The sequence below is a fragment of the Peromyscus maniculatus genome, chromosome 11 (assembly GCF_049852395.1).
Source record: "Peromyscus maniculatus bairdii isolate BWxNUB_F1_BW_parent chromosome 11, HU_Pman_BW_mat_3.1, whole genome shotgun sequence".
Taxonomy (NCBI): domain Eukaryota; kingdom Metazoa; phylum Chordata; class Mammalia; order Rodentia; family Cricetidae; genus Peromyscus; species Peromyscus maniculatus.
Window position 1 is genome coordinate 44,939,414 of NC_134862.1, and position 22,087 is coordinate 44,961,500.

Sequence of the window (22,087 nt, forward strand, 5' to 3'; positions counted from 1 at the left end):
GCCACGGCACCCCTAACGCAAGCAGGAAACTGCCCTGCTTTGTAAGGCTGAGTGAGTTCTAGCCCCACCAGACCCCAGAGCATGGCTTGAAAATCAGCTGCAGGGGACTTGAAACAATCCAAACAAGCATTTTCTTCTTGCTCTTTGATTTTTTGAGACTGCTGTCAAGTTTGGCCTTAAATTTGGATCCTCCTGTCTCAGCCTCAGCCTCTCAAGTGATGGGATTATATAGGTGTGAGCCATCATATCTGTCCTCTTTATTTTCAAGCACACACTATACCCTATCCCGCCCTTCTAAGAGCTATTCTCATACAGAGTTGGGTATATTGGAAGCAAGTTGTTCTGATGACTAGGAATCCCGAGATGGCAGTCCTAGAAGAGTTTTATATCTAGTATCTTCTTTTCTTGAGACAGGGTCTCTCCATGTAGCCCAGGGTGGCCTGGAACTCTCAGAGATCCACTTGCCTCTGCCTCTGGGATTAAAGGTGTGCACTATGCCCAGCTACCCAGCATCTGCTACACCAAGACATCATTTTGTTTTCAAAGCAAAGGATGAACACGTAGGCATATCTTTCAATTCTTTCCCTGTGAAATGATTCTTGCTGATTACAAAATCCTTCTCATATATAATTCATTTCAAGTAAGATGAGGAGTTGGCATAAACATGCATTATCTGAAGTATGCTCAGTATGAAAGGCAGACCTCTATAACTTTAAAAGGAAATGTTAAGTCTCAGGAACCTTTTATTGTCTGAATAACTGCACACAAAACACCAGGCAGAGAAGTCCTGAAGGAAACGATGGTCGACTTTCACTGTTATTTGCCCTTTGGTCCTCCATCTTCTAAGCATATGTATGCTCTTTAAATGGTATTAGACATTTGTTGTGATCACAAATGCAATCCGAGTGTGAATAAATAAACTCAGTATCTCTCTCCCCTCTGAGTCTCTTTTAAATAGAAAAATGTGCTAAATGTCTCTTCAGGGCCCGCTGGGCCACCGCTGCCCCACCCACGGCTTTAAAGACTGTAACTTCATCTTCTGAAGCCCCACTGAACTACAGTCCACCAGTGACAGGAGAGGGAAATGGCCTACTGATACTGTCGGTAGTCTCCGAAGGGTGAGGGTGGCAACTGGCTTGAAGGCAGCTGTGAGTGGTCTTCAGCAAACTGGGGGCCTGCAATGAAGACAGAAACGAGTTTAAAAGAACGGCATCCGATTAGAGAGCATGCCTCTGTAGAAAAGAAACGAATCAGCTTCCAAGTTACTGCCACACTGCAACTGTAGTTGGAATTTCTTTATAAGGATCTTGTGAGTTTCCACCAGAGGTCTGGAGACCCTTCAGATTTATCACAGACAGACTGGCTTCCCAGGTGTTCCAGAATGGATAGCCAGGAAATTCAGATGGATTTATAACAGAAAAATGAGTGTTTTGTTTTGTTTGAGATGTGGTCTCCCTCAGATTAGGCTGGCCATGAACTTGCTATATAGAGATGAGCTGGATCTCCTGATCCTCCTGCCTCCACTCCCAAGTGCCAGGATCACAAGTGTGCGTATCACCCTAGTTTATGTGTTGCTGAAGAGTGAACCCAGGGCTTTGTGTATGCTACTCAAACACTCTACCAACTGAGTTATATCCTCAGCCCCAGAGGCAGCAGTGTTTAAAGCAACTGCTATGTAAGTTTCCCTGGATCAAGACAGGAAGAAAACGACAACAAAACAAAACTCTGCTGTTTCTTAGTACAGTTACAAATATGTGTGCACATGTATGTGTGCGCACCAGTGTGCAGAAGCCTACAAAAGTCAGAAAGACTGGCGTTCCAGACAGCTATGAGCCACCATGTGTGTACTGAGAACTGAACCTTGATTCTCTGCAAAAGCAGTAATGGGCTCTTAACGACTGAGCGTCTCTCCAGCCCCTCTGGATATATTTCTAAAAAGCTTAAAAATGTTCAGTGTATCGGTACGTGTGTCAATGTGTGTGCATGCGAGTACCGTGGAGGCCAGAAGAGGGTGCTGGATCCCCTGGAGCTGGAATTAGAGAAGTTGTGAGCTCCCCAATGTGAAGGCTAGAAACTGAACTCGGGTCCTCTGGAACAGCAGCAAGTACTCTTAGCCACTGAGCCGTCTCTCCAGCCCCTCTTGACACATATTTTAGTATCCATTTAATATTTTTTTTGTTTGTTTGTTTTTTTTTTGTTTTTTTTTTTTTTTTGAGACAGGGTTTCTCTATGTAGCTTTGCGCCTTTCCTGGAGCTCACTTGGTAGCCCAGGCTGGCCTCGAACTCACAGAGATCCGCCTGGCTCTGCCTCCCGAGTGCTGGGATTAAAGGCGTGCGCCACCACCACCCGGCTTCCATTTAATATTATGTTGACAGAACTTAAATGACCTTAGGAATGTTTTTGTTCTTTGGCAGTAACAGGGTTAAATCCAGGGCCTCTGCGAAGCTATGAAAGCCTAAGTTTACCACTAAATTACAACCCCTTAGTTATATTTAAAAGAACTCACTAATCCAACTTAAATAACAACTGTGTGAGGACCATCCTGAAAACCAAACAAAGAAGTTTAAAAAAGACAAAGAACAAAACCAATAAAACAAAATCTGAAATGGGAAGCTGCCCCATAGCTTGTTATACAATAAAATTTACAGTTTTATTTCCAAAAGAGAGCCCAGGAACAACAATAACAACAAAAAACTTTTTTTTTTTTTTTTTTTTTTTGTGTGTGTGTGTGTGTGACTCTCACATAGCCCTGGCTAGCCTCAAAATTTGCTGTGTAGCTGTCCTGGCTGGTTTTATGTCCACTTGACACAAGCTAGAGTCATCTGAAAGGAAGTGTTCTGGTTGGGGGTTCTATTGTTATGAAACATCATGACCAAAAGTTACTTGGAGGAGGCAAGGGTTTATGTGACTTATACTTCCACATCACTGTCATCATCTAAAGATCATTTTCTCAACAGGTCGCTCCAGCTTTGCTTATGGTGTTCCATCACAGCAATGTAATCTTAACTAAGACAGCAGCCAAAGAAAGATGACCTTTAAAAAAAAAGATGACCTTGAACTTTAAATTATTTACTTATTTATTATTATGAGTGTTTTGCCTGTATGTATGTCTGTGTATTATATATATGCCTCACACCCTCCAAGGCTAGAAGAGGGCACTGGATCCCCTGGAACAGGAATTACAGATAGTTGTGCGCTGCCATGTGGTGCTGGGAATCGAACTCCGATCCTCTGGAAGAGCAGCCAATGCTCTTAAGAGCTAAACCAAGTCTCCAATGCCCCTTGTTCAATTCTTAAAAGCACACCTACCCCACATCTCTCTTAAAGTCTCATGTAGGCCTAGCTGATTTTGAATTTGTTATGTAGCAGAGGCTAGCCTTGAGCCTTTATCCCTCTACCTCCACCTAAGTGTGAGATTACTAGCTTGTGTCATGCCTGGCCAAAAGTCCATCTCTTGTCTAAAAATAACATGCATCACGTTTAGGGGACATCTTTATAAATGGTGAGATTTGATTATTAGAAAGGTGACTCTCAGTGGAATAAAACTAAGTTTTTGTTACATATAGTTATGAATGTCTAAAACTATGAAACTCTGTTTTATACTAAATCAAAAACTGAACAGCAAAATTAGAATGTGACCACCGTAAGAGTGCAAACTCAGAACAAAGTACTAAAAAACAGGATGTAAAATGAGTAGGGCATCTGGATCAACCACTAACATCTACTGAGTAGTGTGCTCAGAAATCGTGCCAAGATCATAGCTCTCCCTTGGTGCCTCAGGGAAATCAAATCGAGAACGGTCTGTTTGTAACTCTATGCTGAGTCTTACCAAGCTCCAAATAATTTTCAACATGTCTTATTCCTCCCATTCTCTTCCTCAAATGCCAGGTCAAGTTTTTTTTTTTTGTGTGTGTGTATGTGAATGTGTGTGTATGCATGTGTGACATTGCACACATGTAGAAACTACGGGGAAACCTCACCTGTGGCTTCTCAGGAGCCCTCTACTTCGTTTTATTTTAAGACTTGTTTTATTACTATCTATCTATCTATCTATCTATCTATCTATCTATCTATCTATCTATCTATCTATCTATCTATCTATCTATCTATCTGAGATGGGTCCTATTGTGTGGTCTTGTCTGTCCTGGAACTCACTAGATAGAGCAGGCTGACCTGGAACTCAAATTATCTGTTCACCTTCCAAGTGCTGATATTAAAGGCCATCATGCCCAGCTTTAAGATTTATTTTTAAGTGTGTGAGTGAGTGTGTGTGTGTGTGTGTGTGTGTGTGTGTGTGTGTGTGTGTGTGTGTGTGTGTGTAGGTGCTCTCAGAGTCCAGAAGAGGCTGCTGGAGCCCCTGGAGCTGGAGTTACAGGTAGTTGTGAGATGCCTGGTAGGAATGCTGGAAACGGAGTCAGGTCATCTACAAGAACAGGAGGAACTCCTAACAACTGAGTTGATCTCTTCAGCCCCTAACTTGTTTTTTGAGACAGGGTCTCTCAATGTCCTGGAACTTTTAACCTACCATGAGATCCAGAGTGCTGGGATTATAAGCATGTGTTACCATGCCTGACTTTTTTTTTTAAAACACGTATTATGGGGATTAAGTTCATGTGAATGGGAGTTAATAGCTAATATCCAAGGGATATTTCCATTTATACACTAAACACTTAGATAAGAAACTCTGAAAGTAATGAGCAGATAGCCACCCACACCCATCAAATGATTAGCGAGTCCACAAGTTAACTCTCACCTTTCCGGTAACTCTAATGTGATCTCCCACCCTAACTCCAGTCACTTTCCATCAGTCTATTTTATACTCTTTGCTTTTAATTTGGTGTTTCAGGACAGGGCTTCTCTGTGTAGCCCTGGAACCTAAGACATCTGCCTGCTTCTGCCTCCTGAGTGCTGGGATTTAAGGCCTTCACCACCATGCCCAGCCTATTTTATATTCTTGAAAGCAAGTAAAACTATTTGTGTAGGATAATCTCATGACTCTGCTGTCGGTCTTAGCTCCCTAGAATGTAAGTCCCTAAGGTCAGGAATGTCTTCCTCACTCCTCTCCTGTCAGGAACTGTAACAGTCCTGCTACACACATACACAGCAAGAAGTGGTCAACTACCATCATTATTACATATCTGAGCATCTTTCAATGACCAGAAACTTCTCAAAGTAAGTAAATGAACACTGATAAATCTTGACGTCTACAAAGAAAGATGAAGACCAAATTATGTCACCAAACAATCAAGTAGCCAAAACATTTGTCACCTATTGATTATAAACATGATTACAGGCCTATTACTTTAAAATTTAGTTTTTGTTTATTTATGTGCATTGTCTGTTTGTATGTGTCCCACACACGTGCAGTGCCTGTGGAGGCCAGGAGAGGTCAACAGATCTGCTTGGAACTAGAGAGGCATTACAGGTAGTTGTGAATGAAGGAAGTGGGCACAGGGCACAGAACCTGGACCCTCTGCAAATGCAGCAGGAGCTGGTAACTGCCGAGCCAGCTCTCTAGCCACACCTATTATTTTTTAAACTAGCATTTGAGCTTATCATAGGTTCAAATAATATGCATAACATGAAAGTAAAAATCACAAACCAATTCTTTCACGCCTTTAATCCCAACACTCTGGGAGGCAGAGCCAGACGGTTCTCTGTGAGTTCGAGGCCAGCCTGGTCTACAGAGCGAGATCCAGGACAGGCACCAAAACTATACAGAGAAACCCTGTCTCGAAAAAACAAACAAAAACACCTTCTTTTTCTTAATGTCAGGAAACCATTCCCATGTGTATGCACTTAGAGCATTAAGGAGAAAAAGGACTTACCATTGGGAAACTGTGCAGAGGCAAACCTTGTCAACAAGATGCCAGCTCCTTCAATCAAAGCTAGGAGAATGCCTCCCATCGCAGCTGACCCAACCATGGCTACCGGCCCATCTGAAGACATTAATAACAAAGATTACTTTAAAGGAAAGGGCTATCCATATAAATCTTATGTTTCTCTCATTCTCAAACTCTTCCACTGACCAATACCCACAGTCAGCAAACAATGGCTGAGAGGTCAACTCCAGCCCACAGCCTGCTTTTTTAAACAAAGCTGTGGTGGTTTGAACAAGATGGCCCCCCTTAGGCTCATGTGTTTAAATACTCGGTCCCCAGGTAGTAGAACCCCTTGGAAAGGATTAGGTGGTGTGGTCTTGTTGGAGGTGTGTCACTGAGGGTGGGCTTGTCCCCAGGTAGTAGAACCCCTTGGAGAGGATTAGGTGGTGTGGTCTTGTTGGAGGTGTGTCGCTGAGGGTGGGCTTGTTCCCAGGTAGTGGAACCCCTTGGAAAGGATTAGGTGGTGTGGTCTTGTTGGAGGTGTGTCACTGAAGGTGGGCTTGTCCCCAGGTAGTAGAACCCCTTGGAAAGGATTAGGTGGTGTGGTCTTGTTGGAGGTGTGTTGCTGAGGGTGGGCTTGTCCCCAGGTAGTGGAACCCCTTGGAAAGGACTAGATGGTGTGGTCTTGTCAGAGGTGTCTGTTTACTGAGGGTGAGCTTTGAGATTTCAGAAGACTTGTGCCATCCTCTGCCTCCTGCTTGTGGATGGAGATGTAAGTTCTTGGATGCTGCTCCAGCCACCTGCCACCTGTTACCCCTGCACCACCATCAAGTATTCTAACCCTCTGAAACTGGGAACCCTAAATAAACTTTCTTCTTTGTATTGCCTTGGTTATGGTGTCTTATCACAGCAATAGAAAAGTAATCAATATAAAAGCTATATTAGGCCGGGCGGTGGTGGCACATGCCTTTAATCCCAGCACTCGGGAGGCAGAGCCAGGCAGATCTCTGTGAGTTTGAGGCCAGCCTGGTCTAACAGAGCGAGATCCAGGACAGGCACCAAAGCTACACAGAGAAACCCTGTGCACTGGTGGGGTGGTTCACACCTTTGATTCCAGCCCTCAGAAGCAGAGGCAGGCTAGCCTACTAAGTTCCAGACAAGCCAAGGTTAAACAGTAAGACCCCGTCTCAAAACCAACAACAAACAAACAAACAAACAAAACAAAAAGCCAACCAAAACAACAATAAAAACCAAATCAAACAAAACAAAACAACAACAACAAAAAACAACCAACAAACCAGATCACATAGTCCATAAGTATAAAATATTTATTTCTGGCACAGCCAAATGGCTCATTAGGTAAAGGTGCTTGCTGCCAAGCCTAATGACCTGAGTTCAATACTGGGACCCACAAGACAGAAGAAGAACCAGTCCACAAGTTGTCTTCTGACTTCCACATGCAGCATGTGCAAACTCTCCCCCCCCACACACACACACGAAATTAAATTAATATAATAGAGGAAACTACTTTACTATTAATGCCTGACTTTTACAAGAAAAAATTTAAAACTTCTAGCCTAAGCCCAAAGGAATTCTGGTTTGTGCTCTGTCCTGAAGGTCCAGAGGACGATCTTTATGCCATCCTAACAGTTGGATGTGGCAGTACTGTTAATTCAAGAGATCTTATGAAACTACAGCATAGGGATTTTGGCATTCTACCAGTCACACCAGCAATAAATGGCCAGTGTTCTTAACCACTGTAATACACCAGCAAGAACTTATGCCCTCCAAGGGCCACACACCTGTAATCCCTGAACTGGAGGAGCACGGGCAAAAAGAGAAGGTATCCAAGGTCATTCTGAGCTATGGAGGAAGTTCAAGGCCATTCTGGATTACATGAGACCCTGTCACCAGACAAACAAGCAGTGGGCTGGTGAGATGGAATCAGTAGGTAGAGGCACTGAATTCAGTTCCTGGAAGCCAAGGTAGGAGAAGCAGCTCCTGCCATTGTCCTCATCTGGCACATGTGCCCCCACCCACAAATAAACAATGCACTACTAATAAATTTAACAACCCGTCCTTTCCTGCTTTACTCTTACTTTCGGATCACCATAAATTTTCACTGTGGACCAAACCAGGCAAGTCTCAGTTTCATACATTACAGATTTCATTAATTTTGGTTTGGTTTTTTGAGACAGGTTTCTCTGTGTAGTCTTGGCCATCCTGGAACTCCCTCTGTAGACCACCCCTGCCTCTGCCTCCGAGTGCTGGGATTAAAGACAGGTTTTACTAACTGAAGGCAGACGAGGTGGCTCTAAACCCTGACTCCCACTAGCACGTCCAGTGATGGTTTCCTTAGCGGCCTGAGGCTACAGGTCAGTGTAGACCCACCCACGTCCAATCCCAGTGCTGCCGAGACAAACGGCGCAGCAGCGCTCACTCACTTCTCGCGGCCAGGATGGCTCCTGTCAAGGCACCACTAGTGATGGAGTTCCAGGGATCTTCTTTGCCTCTTATCTGAACCATGCTGCAGTCGATCATGGAAAACAGCCCTCCCCAAACTGCAAAGCTACCTGTTTTATAAAACAAAACAAAACAAACAAAAGCAACTCGCTTAAATTTCTCTTTTGTCTTCTCTTATATTATTATTAATATCATAGTCAAGTAGGTGTGCTTTGAAGCCAGCCCTGGTTATCCAATGAGTACATCTAGGAGAGAGAAGAGAAGGCATTTGCCTCTTAGAGTCGACACCCAGGCTTAGTGTACCTCTTTCCACTAACTTGTGCTCCCAGCTAATAGTAAAGAGTCTCGGGGCTGGAGACAGGACTGACTCAGCGGTGGACAGCGCGCGCCGCTCCTGCACAAGACTTGGGCTCGGGTCCCAGCACCCATGTCAGATAGCTCACAATCACTGTAACCCCAGCTCCAGGGATCTGATACCCCCTTCTGGCCTCCATGGGACCTACATACATGGGGCAGACACACAGAAACGCACAAATACAACATAAACAAAAATAAATCTTAAGAAAAATTGTAATAAGATCTCCAACTCTTCTGAAAGGGGGTGGGGGCAAGGAGAGAAAAAACAAAATCCCGGGCCTGGATTAGGTCAGTGGTGGAGCTCTTGACCAGCATATACAGAGGCCTGGCTTCAATCCCTAGCACCATAAAACAAGCAAGAATGAACAGATAAGCCTAGCTTACATAAAGCTGCAAATGTCTAAAAACTTGTAAATCACTCTTTTAGAATACACCTTTGTTTAAACAAAAATACTCCAAACCAAAGGCTCCTGTTTCCTTCTGTTCATAATTTAGTTTTTCATCTTTCCTTTCTTTGTCAAGTGTCACGGAGCACCTGCTCTGACAATCACCAACAGGAACACAGAGGAAGCACGCTATTCTGGACCACATTACAGCACATGCTGAAGAGGCAAATGAGCAAGCTAGCTGGAGCCAGGGAATGCCAAGGAGTCAAGACACAGGAGGCCTAATCACGTTTTATTTACCCTCTAAATCAGTGGGTTCTCAACTGGTGGTCGAGACCCCTTTGGTGGTTATGTATCAGATATTTACAACACAATTCATATCAGCAGCAACATTACAGTTCTGAAGTAGCGAGGAAAATAGTTTTATGGCTGGGGGTCAGCACACCACGAGGAACTAACTGTATTCAAGGGTTGAAGCGTTAGAAGGTCGAGAAGCACTGCTTTAAAATCTCAGTATGGTGGGAAACAGGATGATGCTAAAGAACAAACTGGGCTTCAACAAACACCTGAACCACATCACCCAGGGGCTTTCTCCAGTTCTCACAGGTTCAGGACCAGCTGAGCACAGAACAAGTCCCTCATTTCTGGTCCAGCTTAGGGGTTGAGAGCACTGGCTGCTTTTCCAGGACTCAGGGTCTATTTCCAGCACCCGCACGGCAGCTCACAGCCATTTATATCTAGTTCTAGGGGATCTAGACCTGCTTCTGGCCTCTGTGGGCACCAGGCACACAGTTGGTGTATGTACACATGCCAGCAAACCAAACCACAACATCTGTTCCTGAGAAACAGGGCCAGGGAGATGGCTCAGGGGCTCAGAACACCAAGCAAGTAAAATGCCTGGTGCCAGAGGCCAGAAGCAGGCCTAGATCCCCTAGAGCTGGAAATAGAGCTGGTGTACAGACACCATGTGGATGTGGGAATCAAACTCGAGTCCTCTGAAAGAGTAGCCAATGCTCTTAATCCCTAAGCCATCTCTCTAGCCCAAGTGCTGAGTCTTTACCATGACTTATGAAAAATAGTCAGCTCTTGATCTGATGTTGTACCTTTGTATGTGAACATAATTTCCACACTTAGAAAAAGTGTGAAATTAAAAAAAGTCATCTCTTTTCTTCCAGCTGCTGAGTAACAAAGTTTTGTAAGTGCTGTGTTTTTATAGTCTTCTGATATTTTGCTCTGGTTTCTGCACAATTCTTTTTTTTTTCCCGGAGCTGAGGACCGAACCCAGAGCCTTGTACTTGCTAGGCAAGCGCTCTACCACTGAGCTAAATCCCCAACCCCTTCTGTACAATTCTTAATGTCAACCTTGGAGAACCCAGTTTAACTGGTCTCTCTGATCCTTTACATCACATTTCTCTTCAGCATTATGCTATCCTAGAAACTACCATTTCTGCTTCTCCAAGTCCGAGCTTTGAACACAGTCCTTCTGGAAAAGGGGGTTTATGCTGCCTAGTTTTATGTCAACTCGACACAAGCTAGTTATCTGAAAGGAGGGAATCTCAATTGACAAAAAGGCCTCCAGAAGACTCAGACATAATGTGTTTTCTTAATTAGTGATTGGTGGGGGAGAGCCCAGCCCACTAAGAAAACAGGATGAAAAAGCTATGGGAAGCAAGCCAGTAAGCAGCACCCTTCCATGGCCTTGGCATCAGCTCCTGCCTCCAGATTCCTGCCCTGATTGAGTTCTTGTCCTGACTTCCTTTGATGATGAATAGTGATATGGAAGTGTAAGCCAAATAAACTTGCTTTCTGGTCATGGTGTTTTGTTGCAGCAACAGAAATCCTAACAGCTGGGCGGTAGTGGTACACACCTTGAGTCCCAGCATTCAGGGGCCAGAGGCAGGTGGATCTCTGTGAGTTCGAGATCAGCCTGATCTACAGAGCCAGTTCCAGGATAGCCAGGGCTACACAGAGAAACCCTGTCTCCAAAAAAAAGAAAAGAAAAGAAACCCTAACTAAGACAAGTTAAAACAAAACAAACATTGAATACCTGAATGACAGAAACAAGATTTTTAAAATATAATAATCCAACTTAACTTTCCAAACAAAGCATCTATCAAAAAGAACTTACAGGGATACTAGACAAGCAGAGTAAATGAAAATCACTAATATAAAAAGAAAAAAGATAAAGAATTCGCTGGTTGAACTCCTGTAATCTTAGCACACAGGACGCTGGGGCAGGAAGTTTGAGTTCTGTATGGGGATGAATGAGGAGAGGCGAAGAGAGGGAAGGAGGGCAGACAGGCACAGGCAGCCTCGAGTTCAGGTAAGCAGGAAGTCTGTATCCACGGAAACATTCTCCTTACCTCCCAACTGCGGAGCCCTGGTTTTAATAGCTGTCAAACTCCCCCGGAGTCTGTGGTTTACTCCCTATAACAAAAACAAAAGGAAGTGGTTCTAACTGTAACAGATTGGGGGCTGCAGAGACGGCTCAGTGGCTGGGAGCACTTGCTGCTCTTCCAGGGGACCCAGGTTTGATTCCCAGCATCTACATGGTAATTCACTACAGTCTGTAACTCCAGTCCCAGAAGATCCCATGCCTTCTTCTGGCCTCTGTGGGCACCAGGCATGCATATGGTATGCAGACAGACATGCAGGTAAAACATCCACATACATAAAACAAATATGGCTGGAGAGATGGTTTAGTGGTTAAGAGCACTGACTGCTCTTCCAGAGGACCCGGGTTCAATTCCCAGCATCCACATGGCAGCTCACAACTCTGTGTAACTCCAGGTCCAGGGGATCGGATCCACAGGCACCAGGCACCAAGCAGTGCATAGACATACATGCAGACAAAACTCCCATATACACAAAAAATAATAATAAGATAAAAATATATGTAATAGATTATAAGTGTAATATATTTCTAACCCACTGATGGGACCATGGATATCATCAACCAGCCCTGGCTTCCAGTGAAGATAAAATAAAACCAATCACCCACTCACCACTGGAGAATTTCGAAAACCTTTGAAGGCTTGAAAGATACCGCCACCTATGGTACCCATGGTAAAGGCACCACCACAGTCGTCCACAATTCGCCAGGGGCTAAAAACAGGGGAAAGAGGGAGAAAGATGACCTTATTTCTCATAAACCATATAAACCAGAAAACTTTCTTTGCTTAATAAATGAAGGGATGCAACAGATTCCAGTGTGGGGTCCACTACAGCCAATAAACTTTTAGATTGTAAAATAGGGGCAAAGATACTAAACACATCCATAGTTATCCAGTCTCAAGTCCTTGAAGGCACAAGGATTTAACATCACATCTTCTTTTAAAGAATGGTAGTATGGTGTGGTCTATGCCTTGCTAAATTGCCTCAAGCTGGTACTTCATCCTCCTGAGTGTCGGTATTACAGGTCCGTAACATCACACTCAGGGTTTTACTCACTCACAATAATTTGTCAGAAGTCTGTTCCAAGCTAGGCACTATAAGTTTATAGAAATTAGGGTACTCGGCTGGGCAGTGGTGGCGCATGCCTTTAATCCCAGCACTCGAGAGGCAGAGCCAGGCGGAACTCTGTGAGTTCATGGCCAGCCTGGGCTACAGAGTGAGTTCCAGGAAAGGTGCAAAGCTACACAAAGAAACCCTGTCTCGAAAAAAAAACAAAAACAAAAAAACAAACAAAAAAGAAATTAGGGTATGCTCCCATTGGCATTAAGTTTTTTGTTGTTGTTGTTGTTGTTTTTTCAAGACAGGGTTTCTCTGTGTAACAGCCCTGCTGTCCTGGATCTCACTTTGTAGACCAGGCTGGCTTCGAACTTAGAGATCCGCCTGCCTCTGCCTCCCCAGTGCTGGGATTAAAGGCATTCAGCACCATGGTCCAGCATTAAGTTTTAAAGCATGAACCCAATGAAGATTCAGTAGCTGCAGACACATTTTTAAGTCTGAAGTCTTTTCAGGATAACTAAGTTCAAGACAGCATTTTAAACTTTAGTTTGCATCTAGTTAACACTAGAATAATATCTTCTAATTATAAGTTAAATTTGTAAACCCAACATCCAAATGTGGCACCCTAACTTATACAACACTGAAATCTGAGTAATTTGATCAACAGATCAGAACGACTACTCTAGGGACCTGGCTAGTCAAAGTCTGTCTCGAACCCAGGACCTGACATATAACATCTCCAGCCTTATTAACTATATTACTGTAAAGATTTATGTAAGTTTCTCTTTTGTGTATCATACAAAGCCTATTTGCACGCATGCACGCACGCACGCACGCACGCACGCACGCACGCGGCACAGGGTGAATTCTGTTTCAGCCGACTCTCAGTGGAGTTACCACTCTTCCTTCACCACCTCTTCCAGATAAAAAGTAGTTCACTGCTGGCCCACATCATCCACCATGCTTCCAATCTAAATGAATTCTGTGAGACAAACACCGAGACTACTGTCTCTACAGTGTTCGTATGCTATTTGGGCAGGCACAGAGAGGCTTACTCGGGCTTAGAAACAATTTCACAACGAAATCTAAAGGTAGCAAAGTAACAGAAATTTCTCAATCTATCAGACAGTCTCAAGAGATAAGCAGAGAGCTGGGAGTGGTGGCGCACACTAGTAATCCCAGCACTTGGAAGGAAGAGGCAGGCGGATCAAGAGTCAGAGGCTAGCCTGGGCTACATGGTAAACCCTGTCTTAACTCCCAACCTATGGTCCCTCCCTACAAAAAAGATAAGCATTATAGTGAGCAGCCCACGGACATCAGTATAAGAACAAGTATGCTTTTAAACTTACCATTATTGCCCACAAGAATCTGAATAATTTTCCTTTAGCGCTCATAATCTTTTAACCTGACAAAAAGATTATGACTATCTCCTCTGAAATGAACAGAGGCTCAGACAGAAATTAAGCAGCCTGCCCCAAACCGAATAAGGAACTAGTAGAGCCAACTAAAAGCACAAATTTTGGTACTCCAAACTCTTTCCACTGTATTTATATAGTATCAAGAATTCAGAGAGAACAAACGGTAAAGGAAGTATTAAGACGATGATCAAACCCACATACTGTTTTAGATAGTACTGGTAACCCTCTCCGAAGGAGGAGAGTGTGGAGACAGAAGACTGAAACATATCTTTGGGGGTGGGAGCACAGAGACTGCCACCAAATAATAAAGTCCCAGGAAGGCACACAATCTGAGGATACCGATTCTTTCTCATTATGAACAGAAACAAAACCAGATTAATCTAAATACCAAAGTTTAATTACTTGCTTGTGACCCCTGAGGCTTTACTCTGACAACTTGAGATCCAATAGCTATTACGACGCTCATTTATAGCTAGTTTGCCATGCCTGATTTACTCGTGTTTGCTCCTTGAGCCAAGCACGGAGCCCTCACTTAATAAACGCTTACTGAACGAATGTATTTCAGCTCATGGCTCTTCTGAGAACACATGCAGCCCATCTCTTCCTATTTCCCACATATGCATTTACGTCTCTTTTTCTCCAGGAACTGCACTCCGCAGGAAATGCCGCTCCACATCCAGACCCCTTGGACTTTGGGTGAAACCTATGATCTTCTGAAATGCTTCTTCGTGGGGGCCCTTGGTACCATACACATAAGGCCTCAAGCATGGCACTCAGAGATCTACACTCCCTTCGGTGACGGAGGACCTGAGCAAAGCGAGGCCTAGGGCCGTGTCCAAGGTCACCTCAGCGGGCAACATTACCCCCGCACCAGATCGACAGCAGCTGCCACAGGGAGGAGCTCCCAGGGCTCCACGAAGCCCAGCCCTGGACCTCCGCGCTGGGCACAAGGTCACGCACGGGGTGCTGGGTCCCGGCACACAGCGCCGAAAAGCCACCCGGCCACCCTCGTCCGCACCACCCAGAGCTGCCCACTCTCGGTGCCGAGCCGCGCAGAGCTCTGCCTGCACCTCGGACCCCGACCACGGCGGGCGGAGCGGGAAAGGGACAGGAAGGGCGGCGGCGGCGGCAGCTCACCACGGCTCTCGGGCGTACTCCTCCATCTTGGCTCCAGCCCGCGCGAGAGTGCCGGGCACGCTGGACTTCCGGAAACTGATCCCCGGGGCGGAAGTGATCCCAGGAGAGGGCGGGTTACTGGGCGGGGATTGGCTCGTCGTTTCCCGCCGCAGCCAATAGCAATCGAAGCTCCGTGTAGTCAACGAGCGCGCAGTTCCTGCTGCCCCACCAAGTCATGGGAGGTGGCGAGGATTGGGGTACTGAGCGGCAGAGTTCAGGTTGCCTAAGCTTCTTAAATGCTTTACTTTCTATCTATCTATCTATCTATCTATCTATCTATCTATCTATCTATCTATCTATCTATCTATCTATCTATCTAATCTATCATCCGTCTATTCTCTCCTCTCTCTCTCTCTCTCTCTCTCTCTCTCTCGTCTATCTCTCTGTCTATCTATCTATTTAAGACAATGTTTCTCTTTTTTTTCTTTTTTTTTCTTTTTTTTTTTTTTTTTTTGGATTTTCGAGACAGGGTTTCTCTGCGTAGCTTTGCGCCTTTCCTGGAGCTCACTTGGTAGCCCAGGCTGGCCTCGAACTCACAGAGATCCGCCTGGCTCTGCCTCCCGAGTGCTGGGATTAAAGGCGTGTGCTACCACCGCCCGGCCCCGACAATGTTTCTCAATGTAGCCCTGGATGTTCAGGAACCAACTATGTAGACCAGGCTGGCCTTGAACTCACAGAGAGCCGCTTGCCTCTGCCTCCTGAGTGTGATTAAAGGCGTGCGCTACCACTGCCCCGCGGCGTGGGTTTTTTTTGTTTTGTTTTGTTTTGTTGTTTTTTTAAAGTACTTTTGCTGTTAACTATTATTGATAGTACTACTTAATTTGCCGTGGAACGGTGAATTTTTAACAAATATATGTAGCTCTTGTAGGACAGAGCTTTATGGTCATAGTGCCTGGAATGTAATAGATAAGTGTTTCTTTTTTTAAATAAAAATTACTTTTATTACATTTACTTATATATTTGTGTATGGGAGCTAGTGGAAGCATGGAGGTCTGAGGACAAACTGCAGAAGTCATTTTCCACCCTGTGGGTCCTAAGGATCAAGCTGAAGTTGTCAGACTTGACTGCAAGCGCTTTAACTACTGAGCCATCGAGACAGCCCGAAATCAGTGTTCATGTAATTGAGCTACGTGGGGCCATACCAATTTGAGACCATTGATTTTGGGGGTCATTGATATACGATCCTCTTCTGGGCCTCCCTCACAAAGGAAACCAGAAATCATGAGATGTATTTAGCCCAGAGAAAAGAGACTAAAAACAAGACTAGACGGTAAAAGTTTTGCCTAGCATGCACAAAACCCTAAGTCAGATCCCCAGCATCACATAAACTGGTATGGTGGCAAATAGTGAAGAGAGCTGTTTACTGTTCCATCCTCAGCCAGTTTTATTTTATTTTATTTTATTTTAGAGACAGGGTTTCTCTGTGTAGTCTAGACCAGGCTGGCCTGGAACTCATAAAGATCCACCTGCCTCTGCCTCCTGAGTGCTGGGAGTAAAGGCGTGCGCCACCACTGCCCGGCCCACATCAGGCATTTTATCACTGACTGTAACTTCAGTTCCAAGAGGTCCAATGACTTCTGGCATCCTTAGGCACCCTCGTGCACATGATACGTGTAAACTCATGCAAGCACAAACATACACATAAACAAAAAAATAAATAAATAAATGAAATTTTAGAAAATCAAACAAACCAAAATAGGGTCAGCAAAGATGGTTTGGCAGACTGTCTGCCAAGTCTGACAACCTGAGTTTGACCCCCAGAACCCACATGGTGGAAGGAGAGGACTGAGTTCAAGTTCTGACCTCCACACATGTGTGAGCACCTGTGCACAGAACTCATACATACAAACAAAAGGAATGCATGTTTTTTAAACTAATAACGATGAAGATGATGGTGAAGAAGAAAGGGGGCTGGAGAAACATCTCAGTGGGGAAGCCCTTCCTACCATACACAAAGCCCTGAATTCAGTTGTTCTCAGTACCACACGAACAAAAAGGGAAATATAATTAACTCCATAACTGTCAGGTAGATCCTCGTTTTTCCCCTAAAGGAGAAAGGTACATACTTTGGCACCCACACTTTCCATTTCCAAAGGCTCAGAGAGGTTAAACAAGCCACACACGGTTACACGTCTCAGATTTGAGTCCAGTGTCACTTGACTCCAGAGCCTGCGGCTTTATCTGCCATACTATACTGCCACTCTGTACTCATGAGAAGGTGACTTTCTTGGGGTCATCCACCCTCTTCAAGGGCCACTTAAGGGCCGGTGTGGTAGTGTACATCTTTTATATCAGCACTAAAGAGGCAGAGGCAGGTGGATTTCTGAGTTTTTGCTTTTTTTAATGATTTGTTTATTTTTATTTCATGTGCATTGAAGTTTTGCCTGGGTAGGGGTGTTAGACCCCATGAAACTGGAGTTACAGACAATTTGTGAGCTGCCATGTGGGTACTGGGAATTTAACCTGGGTCCTCTGGAAGAGCAGCCAGTGTTGTTAACCACTGAGCCATCTCTACACCACCACCTCATTCTCTCTCTCTCTCTCTCTCTCTCTCTCTCTCTCTCTCTCTCTCTCTCTCTCTCTCTTTCTTCCCTTTTCAGGGTTTCTCTGTGTAGCCCTGGCTGTCCTGGAACTCACTATGTAGACTAGGCTGGCCTCGAATTGAGAGATCTGCCTGCCTCTGCTTCCTGAGTGTTGGCATTGAAGGTATGCCACTATACCCAGCTTCAGAAGATACTGTTTTAGAGTGTGAAGACTGACGAGAATGACCTGAGGGGATGTCAGGGAGAGCAGAGACTTAGAGGGAGGGCTGGGCACAGTGGCACACATCTTTAATCCCAGCACTTGGGAGGCAGGTAGATCTCTAGGAGTTCCAGGCTAGCAAGTTCCAGGCCAGCCAAGGATGTATAGTGAGACCTGGTCGCAAATAGGAAAAAAAAAAAAAAAAAAAAAAAAAAAGGAGGGAAGGAGGAAGAGAGGAGGAGCTTGGTAGGAGCAAGGAATAGCATGTTTACCAACATGTTTAGCTCATCTGAGTCTTTGTGTACCCTGGAATATACCCAGTGACTCCTTCCCACACACTTAATGTGTCTTCTGTTGACTCCAAATAATTCCTCTTGCCTCTTTTTATTTTTCCTATAGTAGAATTTTTGTTTTGTTTTTTCAAGACAGGGTTTCTCTGTGTACAAGTCCTTGGCTGTCCTGGAACTTGCTTTGTAGACCAGGTTGGCCTCAAACTCAGAGATTCACCTGCCTCTGCCTCCTGAGTGCTGGGATTAAAGGCATGCGGCACCACCACCCAGCTACACCAGAATTTTAAAAACATCATTAAATGATACATTTTCAAGAGAAGGATAATGTTATAATTATCTTTGTATCTCTCTTTACACAATACCCAACAAAGTACTCTATATGTATATGGTGGTACCTAGATAAATTATTGAATGAATGAATGAGAATCAGGCAAGAGGGAATATGTGTGTATTTACTGAAGGTCGTTATTGCTGAAGGAAAGAGAACTAAGGGAAAAAGTGGTAGGCTAGAGAGAGAAGAACCCAGAACAAGGATGAGTATAAGTAACACAGGCCTGGTGTGGTTTTCTTGAAGTTCCAACTTCTCAAGAGGCTAAGGCAGAAGGATCACAAACTCTAGGCCTGCCTGGGCCATGGAGTGAGTCGAGGCCAATCTGGGAAACTTAGTGAGATCAATTTTAAAATAAAAAGTCAAAAGAGGGCATGAGCGGTGACTCAGTGGTAAAGAGCTTGTGTGACTCTTGCCGAGGACCTGAGTTCTGTTCCCAGCACTGATGTTGGATGCCTCACAACTGCCTGTAACTTCAGATCCATTGGATCCAACACCTCGGACCACTATGGGCACTGCATTCATGTGTACATACACATGCACAGATGTATACACATAGTAAAAAATAAATCACTTAGAAAGAAAAACGTTTTAAAAACGTAGTTGGTTAGGGTAGCACTCTTTAATCCCAGCAGAGGCAGAGAGGCAGGAGGATCTCTGTGAGTTCAAGGCCAGATAGGTTTACATAGTTACTAGCAAGTAGAGCTTCATAGTGAGACCCTCTTATAAGAAGAAAAAAATAATAAATAATGTGCATCAAATGTGATAGTGCATGACCATAATCCTAGCACTCAGAAAGTAGAGACAGGTGGATCTCTGATTTTTGAGGCCAGCCTGGTCTACACAGTGAGTTCCAAGCCTGCCAAGGCTACATAGTGAGACCTTGTCTCAAAAACAAACAAGCAAACAAGAAACCCCAAGCACAAAAAAATTTGTTACAAATGAGCTGGGAGTATATCTCAGTGATAGAAAACTTACCTAGTAGATGCAAAGTCCTGGGCCGGGTCAGGTTCTAGTCCCACCATTACAAAAGAAAGAGTGCAAATTATAGAGCTGGAAAGATGCTTCAGAGGTTCAAAGCACTGGCTGTTCTTTGGAGGACCCTGGGTCAGCTCCTAGCACCCATACGGTGGTACACAACTCTGCAACTCCAGTTCCAGGGCAGCAGGCACAAGTGTGGTGCACATACATAATACAGGCAAAACACTCATACACATAAAATAAAAATAAATCTTTTTTAAAAAGAAGGCAATGCCAGGTATTGGTGGCGCATGCCTTTAATCCCAGCATTCGGGAGGCAGAGGCAGGCGGATCTTTGTGAGTTCGAGGCCAGCCTGGTCTACAGAGCAAGATCCAGGAAAGGCACAAAGCTACACAGAGAAACCCTGTCTCGAAAAACAAAACAAAACAAAACAAAACAAGAAAGAAAGAAAGAAAGAAAGAAAGAAAGAAAGAAAGAAAGAAAGAAAGAAAGAAAGAAAGAAAGAAAGAAAGAAAAAGAAGGCAAATCACTGCTAATGAATATTGTGTTTACCATGTTTCAGGTTACTATTTTCTCGTATCTTACAATTTCATGTTCACCTTACTTTGCCTTGTAATAGAATTTTTTTAAAACTCCATTAAATGATACAACATCTCAAACTTTCAAAATTGCATTTATTTATTCTGGTGGCGGCACACCCACCCACCACAGAGAGTGAGAGGGGAGGTCAGAGCAGAGCCTGCCACCGCCATGAACTCTACTGTACTTCCCCACCCTGCTGGGTTAAGACCCTCTGAAACTGAGTCAAAGCAAACCTCTTCTCCAACAGCTGTTCCTGTCAGGTATTTTTGCCACCGCGATGGGAGAGTAACTAATACAGGGCAGATGCTGCAACTGTTGCTCTTATTTTTACAGGTAGAAAAGCTTCTCTCAAGGAGATGGACATTTACTCAGTCCTGTGGTCAGGAGGTGACATTACAGGACCGAATGCAGGACTGTCAGCCTAAAGAGCATAGTTCCTGTCTAACTGTGTTGTTCAGGACCTCTTCCCACTCCTGCCCCACTTTTCAAGGCAGGGTTTCCCTGGCTGTCCTGGAACTCACCATATAGACCAGGCTGGCCTTGAACTCAGAGATCTGCCTGCCTCTGCCTCCTGCATGCTGGGACTAAAGGTGTGCGCCACCACGCCCTGCTTCTACACTTACATTTTGAGGCATTTTGCAAACTCTTAATTATGTGATGGTTTATTTGACGTCATTTGTTGACTAACAGCCATGTTATTCAGCTTGTACATCCACTGACAAAGGACCGGCATAAAGACTGCAAGGGAGGAGGCATTGATCTTGGCTCACAGTTTCAGTCCACAGTCTTGGCTTCTTGGCTTTGGAGCTTGTGGTGAGGCAGAAAATGGTGGCAGTGAGAGCGTGTGACAGTGAGAGGGTGACAGTGAGAGGGTGTGACAGTGAGGGTGTGACAGTGAGGGTGTGACAGTGAGGGTGTGGTAGGAGCTGTCACTTGATGCCCACCAGGAAGCAGAGAGAGAGATCAAGGAACCTGGAAGAGCCCGGGCACGACTTTTAAAAGCTTCACCTTGGTGATTCATTTCCTCCAGCTAGGTCTCACTTCCTAAAGTTTCCGGAACATTCCAAATAGAGCTGGAACCAGCATGAAATCCGTGTGGCTGTGAGGGAGTTCAGACTCAGACCACGGCAGTCATTGCTATGACTGTGGGCTCCACAGCGGCAGATTCCCACTGGTTGGTACCTTCAGTTACATCACCCGCTCTCTTTCACAGCAGAGCCTGACAAGTCCTAGTAACTGGTGCCCACGTGACTGAAGCACACAGCCAGGGTTCACCCAGCTCCTCTTCCACTCCCCTCTGTGGTTCGCCTGCCTCACCTCTACCAGCCCCAGCAGCCTGAAGCTGACGCTGAACGAGCAGGCATGAAAGGCCAAGTTCTAGATGATTCCTGGACTCAGCAAACGCTGATCAAGTGACTGCCTCTCTCTGGCTCAGGATGGAGAGGTGCCAGGAAAGATCGAAGCGTCTCCTCTGATGGGTTACACCAGGGCTGCTCGAAGGGATTCTGTGGCAGGAAGGAGGGGGGCAGGGGATTGAATGTCTCTGCGGCTTGCACAGGGCAGCGTGATGGATGAGCAGTGGAAAGCCTTTCTGTGGAACAAGCCAGACCTGTCGCAATAGTATCTCCCCGTGGCCCAGAACTGCATTTCCCTTAAGACATGCTAACTTATGCTCTGGATTTACATGTGGGTGGTGCCTGCCGGCTCCTCCTCAGTGTGCCCGGAGGTTGCCTACAGATGCCCCTGAAGAAGAGGGCATGAGGCAGGTTAGAGCCCTCTTCCCAAGAGTCTTGGGGCCTCGAAACGGATAGCCCTCTAAAAGTCCCCTTGTTCCTGCAGATCCCACCTCTTTCTCAAACAGCGTTCACGTTTTCAGTTTGGAGCAGGCTTGGTGGCGCACGCCTTTAATCCCAGCACTTGGGAGGCAGAGGCAGGCGGATCTCTGTGAGTTCGAGGCCAGCCTGGTCAACAGAGGGAGTTCCAGGTCAGCCAGGGATACACAGAGAAACCCTGTCTCCAAAAACCAAAAAAACCACCACCAGAACATCTTCAGTTTGTATGCACAGTGAGGATATCACCCCCCAACACAC

The 22,087-nt window shown here is 45.1% G+C and overlaps 1 protein-coding gene across 2 annotated transcripts; it reads right to left on the reverse strand.

The window, feature by feature from the left end:
* Window positions 1-725: 725 nt before the first annotated feature.
* On the reverse strand, window positions 726-15,147 carry Timm17a (translocase of inner mitochondrial membrane 17A). Of its 2 annotated transcripts, none has more exons than XM_006982443.4 (6): window positions 15,035-15,147; window positions 12,035-12,134; window positions 11,393-11,456; window positions 8,268-8,396; window positions 5,830-5,940; window positions 726-1,175 (listed from the first exon to the last, which is right to left on the reverse strand). In XM_006982443.4, the coding sequence occupies exons 1-6, from the start codon at window positions 15,058-15,060 to the stop codon at window positions 1,090-1,092; spliced, it is 516 nt and encodes a 171-aa protein (XP_006982505.1). In that variant the 5' UTR covers window positions 15,061-15,147; the 3' UTR covers window positions 726-1,089. The 2 variants fall into 2 exon arrangements, with proteins under 2 accessions (XP_006982505.1, XP_076403611.1); XM_076547496.1 differs by lacking the exon at window positions 15,035-15,147 and adding an exon at window positions 13,829-14,972.
* Window positions 15,148-22,087: the final 6,940 nt, after the last annotated feature.

Bases quoted from the DNA above. Each gene is read 5' to 3' on its own strand.
- Timm17a (XM_006982443.4), bottom strand. From the start codon at position 15,060: ATGGAGGAGTACGCCCGAGAGCCGTG. The intron at 12,135-15,034 runs GTGAGCTGCCGC...CCCTGTTTTTAG, and splicing joins GAGTACGCCCGAGAGCCGTG to CCCCTGGCGAATTGTGGACG. The intron at 8,397-11,392 runs GTAAGGAGAATG...TTTATAAAACAG, and splicing joins CAGGGCTCCGCAGTTGGGAG to GTAGCTTTGCAGTTTGGGGA.